The 9492-nt window shown below is 39.7% G+C and overlaps 1 protein-coding gene across 6 annotated transcripts in view; it reads right to left on the reverse strand.

The window, feature by feature from the left end:
- The window catches only part of abcc8 (ATP-binding cassette, sub-family C (CFTR/MRP), member 8), a 54263-nt gene extending 45003 nt beyond the window's left edge, over positions 1 to 9260 (reverse strand). For 4 of the 6 annotated variants that reach the window (XM_055025965.1, XM_055025845.1, XM_055025899.1 and 1 more), the window contains exons 1-3: positions 8799 to 9259; positions 4828 to 4990; positions 1029 to 1170 (exon numbers count right to left, since the gene is read on the reverse strand). In XM_055025965.1, coding sequence (XP_054881940.1) covers positions 1029 to 1170; positions 4828 to 4990; positions 8799 to 8819 — 326 coding nt within the window. In that variant the 5' untranslated portion in view covers positions 8820 to 9259. Of the gene's footprint in view, positions 1 to 1028; positions 1171 to 4827; positions 5557 to 8798 lie in introns of all 6 variants that reach the window. The other 2 variants (XM_055025734.1, XM_055025786.1) reach the window with 2 other exon arrangements.
- Between the last annotated feature and the right edge of the window lie 232 nt (positions 9261 to 9492).

Raw genomic sequence — 9492 nt, forward strand, 5'->3', positions numbered from 1 at the left:
TCTGATGAACTACAGCCTCACAGTAACCCAGAAGAATCCCAGATGAAATTAAATTATAGGGCACACAATAAAACGCTGAAAAGATCGGTTTTCCTCAACAGACGAAAAGGCCAAGACACTAAACCACGGAGGTGAATTTAATCAACTCTGGGTGAGCTTTTTTTTTTCGGATGCAGGGACTGATACATTTATTTAAATCTGTAAAACTACCTTTCTCACTTGGTAAATGAGCTCAGCTGCCACACAATTATAATTTCAGAAGTGCAGCATTAATGATTGCCATGAAATATCACATATATATCCATTAAAATGAGGAAATGCAGTGAAAAACAATGATTTGTACCCAGAACACTAAGAAATGTAACATGAAAAGAATTATACGTAGCGCTAAATATTTAGTTCTTACAAAAGAAATGTTTGCATATTATTGCATGATTTTTTATTGTTATTATTATAGAAAGATATGGTTGTTGTACTTCTAAAACAATAAATAAAAGAGCTTTTTCAAGACAAGAAAAATCGATGACCCTCCTAACTAAAATAGCCTCAGTACGATGCCTCCCAGAGCTTCTTATATAAATATGGCAACAGGTTTCTCCACTCATCGCCGCCGGCTATGAGAAATTTGAGGGATTTTTTTAGTGTACAGCCAGTCCTTTGTGGATTACCTGGCATGTTTTTAGCTTTTAATCATTGTCATGTTGAGGATTCAGCTCTGCTTCACTCTAGTACTAAAATATTTTCAATCCATGGCACATCCACCTCTAAGAATCACAGCTATTTTCCAGGAACGCTGTTTTGGTTTATGCTGAACATACCCTCATTTAAAATTTACATATTAAATAATTTCTCTCCATTTTTAATGGGTTTTTTTTTCTTCCGCTTAAAATGTTTGGTATTGTTAAATATTTTAAAATATTCATAAGTAGATTGAAAAACACACTGCTGTTCACAGGAGGCCCTGTTTACTTCACAGGAGTGAAATCAAAGCGAGACAACAAAATCGCAGTATTTGGGTCTTGACATACCCATCGGAGACGATGCCTTCTGCAATCTCACAGACGAGGATGAAGAGCAGGACGAAGGTGAGGAGCCAGCGCAGGTTGTGTCCAGGAAAGTGAAGCCAGGTGCTGTGATGGATGTGAACCTTTGAACTCTGGCTGCCCCAACCTGATACCAGAAAGACACATTCTAATGCAAATATCAGAAGTTATCCAAGACATAGACCTCGTCATCTTAAAAACAGACACTGATGGCATAAGATAGAGTAAGATGACTCAGAATTTATTATCTGTCTTCATATGAGTAGATAAACTTGTGCTTTGGAAAAATAACCTTGTTGACTTTATACACTGTGTGGATTAGTAGCTAACTAAATATAGTCCATAATTAGGACTTTCTGTAAAGAAGGTTGAATAATTTAGATAATAAACTACAAAAATGGCCGCCTGCCAGAGTTTAAGGAGCTTGTGTCAAAGCCCTCTTAAATACATTGGGCGATCCCTGGCAGACGATGAAAGCAGCTGTATGGCTGCCAAACTCAGAATGAGGCTTCAGCCGTTTCCTTTATCATTGTCACTTGGACAGATGTTGGCTTTAACTCAGAGCATAAAACAAGCAAGGGTGAGTCATCAAAAAGCAGTTCATGTGATAAATATCAACCTCTGCTGTAGAAAATCTCTTGACTTATGATGTTACATAAGAGACTCCAGTGCTTTTGGCACTTTTGCCAGTTTATTTCACTGTGAAGTGTTGGCACAGACTGATCTCCATCACGTCTTTTCCTCCTCAACTCTTTTTCACACATGCAAATTTATTCACTCAAGCGCTGTTCACAGAAAAATGAAGTCAAATATTGTGGAAAATGGGCATAAATCATTCTGCTGCTTTTGCTGCATATGTGAAAACTGAACTAATTTACATCAGACAAAATGTGTAGATGTCAGAAAATCGCTGGCTGCCTGGTTGTTGCTCATCTATCAGCAGTTATGGAGGGTTTGGAGATGGCTGAGCTTAAATAATCCTCCTCTCTGACTGGCTCAGTGATGCCAAAGGTCCCATGGTGAATACCTGCCCATCTTCCCAGTCTTTATTTGAACACTTGCCTTTATGAAACTCTGTGAATTAGTGAGCACCAGCAGAGAAAGACATTGCACAGCTTCAGGCACAATGGAGTGCATCAGGCATCAGGCTGCACATACGCAGGACTCTGACTATAAAAGGGTTTGTCAGGTGAGCTGAGATTTCGCACCCCCCGAGGTTTGTCTTTAGTGGAGAGGGTGTTGATGAAAACACATCAGCACAGGGTGACGAAGTGAGGCAGGAAACCCTGCAGGTTTATTATTCACTTTAAGTTTTTTTCTTTTAGCTACAATTTGTGTTTTAACCCTTTGAGGATTTTCAAGGATTTATTTCGATTTTGATGGTGAAAAACAAGTGGAAATGTGTTTTTGCCCAAACAAAATGGTCGTTTGCACGTACTAATCAGTGGTGTTTAGGTGTTTTGGGCTTTTATTTAAATGTTTGGTTTTGATGTAATTCTTTATCGACAGAAGAATTATACAAAAATATGTTTGCAACAATTTTTAAAGACAAAACAATACATATTTATCAAACATGATCAACTATACACAAACACTCTCACTTATATTTTGCAAAATGCTGCTTACTAAATTGCATCTGAACCTCGTGTTTTTCAGCCATACAGATGATTTTACCACAATTCTGACTGAATAGGCTATTTGTTTTTTCTTCTTGGCAGAAATGGAGGATTTCCTTAAAATGGTTTGTTTCTTAGAAATAATTCAAAAACAGGACTTTACTTTAGATATTGTTCTAGTTTAGAACCAGACTCTGTTCAGGTTTCACGTATCTAACCCAAACTCATACTTTAAATGCAAAGTAATTCATTTGGATGTTCAAGAGCAACCAGTATTGCTATCAAAAGTGAAGAGCTGACATAATGAGATAGTGTGGAAATTTGCTCCTGCCCACTGGGAAGAAGGAGGAATCAGAAGTTCTATAGTGGAAACTTGGAAACATCTACCATGTATTGTGAGTTCAGAGGATCCGAATGCAAGCAGGAGACACATAAAATGACACATAACTTAAAATTAGCGAGTCAAAACAAACGCACACACTCCTACTAATCATAACTCAAAGATGAGAATCCCAAATACACATAAAAACAGGTTCTGAAAGAATAAATCTAGTTTATATTAAGCTTCTGACATAATCCCAACATTAACATTGGAGTGAATTTATGAATTAATCCTAAATTCCAAGATTAAACCAGGAAACACATTAATTTCAAGTAAACCCTACAATTCCAATTAGAAGTTATATCAAGTGTCCATTGTTTGACTTATCTTCTAATCTTCTATATTAATCAGTTTAGACATCTTGATCCCACTCTGAAACAAAATAACGTCTAAAGTCGGACTTGTCAGTGGAGAAGCCTGAGCATGTGTGATGTGTGCAGAGAGGCTTGTTACACTCCACTGATGACACTAATAGAAAGGCCAGCAGCCGGGAAGGTGAGGCGTGGATGTGTAACCTAACACCAGCACCATTTTTGCCTCTGTGTACTACAGCTCATACCATCAGGAGGATCACACTTGCTAGTCGAATGCAGCTCTGTGAAGGCGCTTCGTTCGAGGGCGTCAGTGTAGATTATCAGTCATGAAAGTCAAGCTTCAGTAAGAGACGACTGAACTTGTTGACATTCTTTTAATGTACAATTCTTATAAAGTTCACAGAATGTATGGCTTTCAAGGACATTTTGGATTTAAAATGCAGTTACTCCAGTCCACGCTGTGTTCCTGTTTCTGTTTCTTGGTTTTAATGGTTTTAAGTCTGATGTGTACATGCGTAAACTGGATTAGGTTCTAAAATAATATACAGTGTTGACCATCTGTCAAAGCGCAGCTAAATTCATGGTTAGAACATCAAAGAGTTTGGCGCAATAATAGAGAAGAGACAAAGAAAAGAGCTAACGACAGAAAACAAGCAGAAGTCTTTTTTGTGGTTTGCCAAAAGTCGCAGCATATATGTGGGAGAAGATGCTCTTTCCAGATTAAATTAAAAAGTGCAACCATTTTTTGGTGGAAATCTAAACACAGTATTTAAATCTGAACACTGTATCCAAACAATAAGTCATAGTGATGGAAGAATCATGCTGTGGTGGACAGATTGACATTTTGTCAAAGTGTTTTTCTCAAACAGCGATTGGGAATCTAGTCAGTGCTGATAGGAAGATGTAAATACTGTAAGAAACCCACAAAGTACTTGAGACTAGGAAGGAGGCTTAGCTTCCAACAAGACAACAGACTTAGACAACACATTTTAATGTCTAAATGTGCAAAGCTGGCAGAGAATTGACCCAAATGACATGCAGCTGTAACCAAAGCTAAAGGTGGTGGTGCAAAATATTGAGTCAGGGAGGCCGAGTACATGGTATGCCACACTTTTCAGATTTTAATTTGTAAGAAATTTGTAAGAATCTACATTGAAGTTGCTTCTATTGTACCAACATGTATTTCATCCTCCCTCATTTGCTTTAGCTTCTAGAAATAATAAGCAATGAAAAGAGCTTATTAATAAACCATGATCAGTAAAGATGTTTAGACTCGGTACAGAAAACAAACTATCAACAGAGTTAACATGGAAAGGTGAACAAGCTGGAAGAGAGACAATGGCAAGGGCACGCAGAGAACAAGTAGGAAGCTATCGATCTGCTTGTGCTGACATCCTGTGTGGATGCTGAGTGTGTGTAATATCTGTGCAGGTCAGCGCAGTGTGAGGAGCTGACCGTCCTGCTGGACTCACCAATGAAGAGGATGGGAAAAGTGATGAAGAGGAGAAAAACATGTGGGACCACGTTGAGTGCATCCAGGAAGCAGGCGTTGTTGAGGACGCCTCTGTCCACATTGTAGGCCGATGAGTTGTTCTCACTCCCACAGAAAGCCAAGGACATGGTGGATCCGGGGCTCTGTCGGGAGGAAATGCCGAGGAAAAAAGGTGGAGGAAGAGGAGAAGGAAGAGGGGAAGACCAGAGACAGAGGAGAGGCAGGGAGAATTTAAAGCTGGCGCTTCTTTCAGAGCATGTTGTCTGTTCAAAGGCAACCCTGCATCTTCAGATCCTGCAAATTCCCAGCGTGACCTCCTTTCGTTCTGATTCAGCTCCAAAATATCAGATCCAGTGGAAACCAGGAGACAGAGTCAGAGTCCAGCGCAGCAGCAGCAGCTCCCTCTCCTCTCTGACTGTCTAAGCAGCTTTTCCCATGTTGGTGAGAAACATCTGCATCCCGTCCGACTGCAGGCTGCTGACATCCTCTAAGTCTGAAGCTTTGTGTACAGCTCTGCACGCCCCGGTAGGACGCATTCAGACACCCTCACATCGCACACAAACAGGCTCACATGCAGAGCAGCGGCGGCATTCTGCAGTACACCAGCTATTCCTGTCTCTTTAGAGTTCAAAGTCGACCTTGGATGACGAGAGGAAAGGAGGGCAGAGAGAGCAGGCTTGCTGGAAGTGTAAGTAAGAAACGCTAAATGCTGTGGATGAAGGCAGGAGAGAACAGAGAGAGGGAAGGAAAAGAGACGGGGGGGTTTCAGCTGCTGGATGAACAGTGCAAACGTCACATCAGAGGTACGTGAGAGGCATGAGCAACTGCTAATAACCTGGCAAAGAACGACACATTTTAGGGGGCATGCATTGTATTTCGCTTCATTCCTTTATTTAACACTGTACTTGGGCTATATTGGGCTGTGCGGGCTAATTTAAATATTTATGAATTTCAGGAATAGGTTGCATTGTGCCTCAGAGTCTGGCGGAGTGGCAGATGATTTCTGGAGGGATAAAAAGAGCCGATATTTGATGATCCATCTGTGGACAAGAAAAAGCCCCACAAAATTTTCTTAGCAGTAAAAACAATTCATGCTTAATGTTTTCCTGATTATGTCAGGCAGTTAAGCCTAATGTAAAAAGCAATTCACACGAGTGTGAAAAAACAAAGCTGAAAATATTTTCTCAAGTATGCTCTGCAGCTTTTAAACACTTAAGTCAAAGTCAAAAGGACTTAAAATGTAAGTCAGAGGTTTTACTAAATATCAAAGATGTTGAGCGGAGCTAAAAAATTGTCGCGTCAAGGCACTTCTGCATTTACACGGTCTGTTTTCATTTGCTTACTGAAAAATCCAGATGTGCGTAGGAGGGAATGATTGCATTTTCCATTTGAAAAAGACTCCCTTGGTCTGCTGTTGCATAACACAATGCTGAGTCATACACCTGCAGAAGTTTTCTCAACATTTACATCAGAGCCCTGTTATAATTAACTGGAGCATTTTCCAGAAAAACTATTTTGATCTCATCTGACATAGCACCTTCTCCTGCATGTTCATTGTGTTACCTCCAGGGCTTTTGACAGTCTTCAAACAGGACCTCCCATGGATTACTGTCAACGATAGCTGACAGTAATCAGCTATCGTTATGTTACATTTCGTAGTTGTGTTTTCTTTAACAAACATAACTATGGAGATAAAACTTCTAATATTTATGCTTTCAGCAATTTCTTCCATCTGATCTGTGCATCTCTGCAGCTCCTCCACAGTTCACATGGGCCTCTTGGCTGCTTATTGCTTAATTAATGCTTAATTAATGCTTTCCTTGTCAGATCTGTCAGTTTAGGTGGATATCTAGTTGGTATGGCATTTCTTGGGCTTTATGAAGTTGCTTGTCCACTAGGGCACAATAATAAAACTCTTACATTATAAAAAGAGTATCCATTGCATTTACACTGAGATTAAACACACGTGGACTTTATTTATGGATTAGGTGATTATTGATTATATTGATTATATACAAATGCATGACACACTTCTCAGATTTTTATTTGTAAAAGAGCATCCATGATTTTTCTTCCAATTCACAATTAGGTTGTGGTATGTGTCGATCTACAAAATCCCCAACAGGCGTTGTATTTTAAGGCACTGAAATATAAGGCACGGTAGAGGGAAAATAATTCACTTGGTGCTTCGTTTTAACTCGCTGTAAAAGAAGCTCACATTGACTGCCCTCTGCTCTCACATCCTGAGCACAAAGCTGATTTCCTTTAAAAGGATAACACGGGAGCACCAGGAAGAAAGTGCAGAGTAAATGAAACACCTCACAAGTCCAGTAAGAAGAAAAAAAACTTAAAACACTGACTCATAGAGGGTTCACCAAGAAAGCTCAACAATTCAATTACATTTCTTTAATACCAATTGTAATTTTTCAATCAGAAACATAGATTTTTGCAAAAATGAGCACAGAGTACTTTGCACATGTTTCACTCCACCCCCTAATTAACCAAGTGTTTCCTAAAGACATTTTTCACATTTTTCTTTGGACTTCGGCTTTTGTTTCTCTATTTCCAGGCTAGAGAAACAATTGGGCCACATTTTTCTAAAGTTAGAAATGTGGAGGGGAGAAAAATGAAGTTTTACAGATTCAAGTCATCACATTAGAATGTCTCTGTAAGAGGCTGAAGATCAAATCAAAATATCTCACAACACTTTTTGAATCCCTTGAGTGCAGGCAGATTTTTACTCTTGACTGGTTTACAGGTTAAAGGAAAACAGATGGAAATCAAATACAACTCGATTGAAAAAGGGTTGTGACAGAAAAGCAGAAAGTTAAGAGGAAGATTATACTTCTGGGAAAAAATATAAAGATGAATGTTTTGAAAATAACTGACTCATGTCACTAATTGAGAGAATTAAATATGGTTCATGTACAGGTAGTTTATCATAGTTTGTTTTTTTTTATTAAAAACAAAGCTTTCTATGTGTAACATATATAGTTTTTGTTCAAACATCCAGATGTAATATGTTCACATTTGCATAAAGCGTAAAAGTCGAAAAAGTGCAACCTAACTCGAAAGTAATACATGTAATGTGAAGGAGTTGGTGGATTCATAGCCTGATAAATTAAAGTCAGACAAAATTTTATTTCTACAAATAATTTTGTACCTAAAATAATAAAAATGAGGTATCCAATCCAACGACGTTGGCTGAGTTAAAGCACCAGGGAGACATAAACACAGAGGAGCATCCACTCAATCAATCAATCAATCAATCAATCAATCAATCAATCAATCAATCAATCAATCAAGCATGGGGATAGGGAGGAGCATCGCTATTATAGTCTCATATCTTTCAATAGGAGGTCCTAAAATCCACAAATTATCACAACAGTATTTGGACAAGGCTTTACTTCTGTATCTTCTCTAAACTTCACCATTATTATCTACTGTCTGGACAGAATAGAACATTTAAGTGCCTGGGGGTAAGATACGTGAAAACTGAGTGATGGGTAAACAATGAATCATTTTTTAAAATTATTTTTATTTTGGGTGGCCTCTGGGAGAGCAAGACGGGATGTCTTAATATACTCTCCGTCCGTTGTGACAGCCAAAATAATAATAATAATAATAATTAAAGGCTGCACACTCTCCCATAATTTACCTCCTGTCCAGAATCCGGGTGATGAATGATCCCATTTCTGTATCACTGGATAAAATACGACCCGAAACGACTTGTCTCGACACGTAAACTGGAGTGGACAGTTTAAATTCATGTGGACGACCAGGTTCAATTACAAGACCTGTGTCCCTCTCGCATATTTTCCACGTGCATTAATAAGATGAGCACTAAATAATCCATTGCTGCAGCTCCAAGATGGGACAAAGCGCACACAACTCTTCTGTTTAAAACAAAGGAAGTGTTTCTCTGGCGAGTGCGCAGGCGATACCACTTACCGGTTTGTATCGTGAGATCATTGTTTGCAGCCCCCCTGACTTCAGCAACAGTCTTTCGCGGTGTCACGTCCGTCGGTGAGAGGACAAAGGAGCAAGATATCCCACACCGCTGTCGTTCATGTGTTCAGAGCGCCGTCGAGCTCCTCGCCGTCCTGCCTGCGTCTGAGCGCCCGACCGCGGGCGGCGGCTTGACGCGCGGATGCTGGGAGCTGTCCACGGTGCTGAACCCGGGGCTCGTGGACGAGGGCGGGAGGAGACAAGGAACGAGGAGGAGGGAAGAGAGGAAGGAGGCAGATCATGCAAGGCCACCTTTGGAATCTGTAGTGAACTGGAGCGGCAGGAGGTCACAAAGTCAAGCTCACAAACGGCGACGCCACAACGAACCCAGAGAGGTTGACCGCAAAAAATAAAAGCGGTTATATAAGAGCGGAGGGAGGCAAACCCGACACGTTACACACTGCGCCCACTCGACCTTTTTGAGGGTTTGTTTGTTTGTTTCCCTTTAAAAAAAAAAAAAAAAAAGCATAAATAACAAAAATGACAGTAATATGTTAGCTAACATCAAGCTAATACAATCTAAATTATGGCCTGTCGCTATTCAAAAAGGTCCAATATCGCCCCCTGTGGACATATAAATGCAAAAACCGTGTCATGAAAGAAATCGATACAACCGCAAGAAAAAAAAGAAAATCAC

Source organism: Poeciliopsis prolifica, unplaced genomic scaffold, assembly GCF_027474105.1.
Source record: "Poeciliopsis prolifica strain line A6 unplaced genomic scaffold, Auburn_PproV2 SCAFFOLD001, whole genome shotgun sequence".
In the NCBI taxonomy this organism is placed as follows: domain Eukaryota; kingdom Metazoa; phylum Chordata; class Actinopteri; order Cyprinodontiformes; family Poeciliidae; genus Poeciliopsis; species Poeciliopsis prolifica.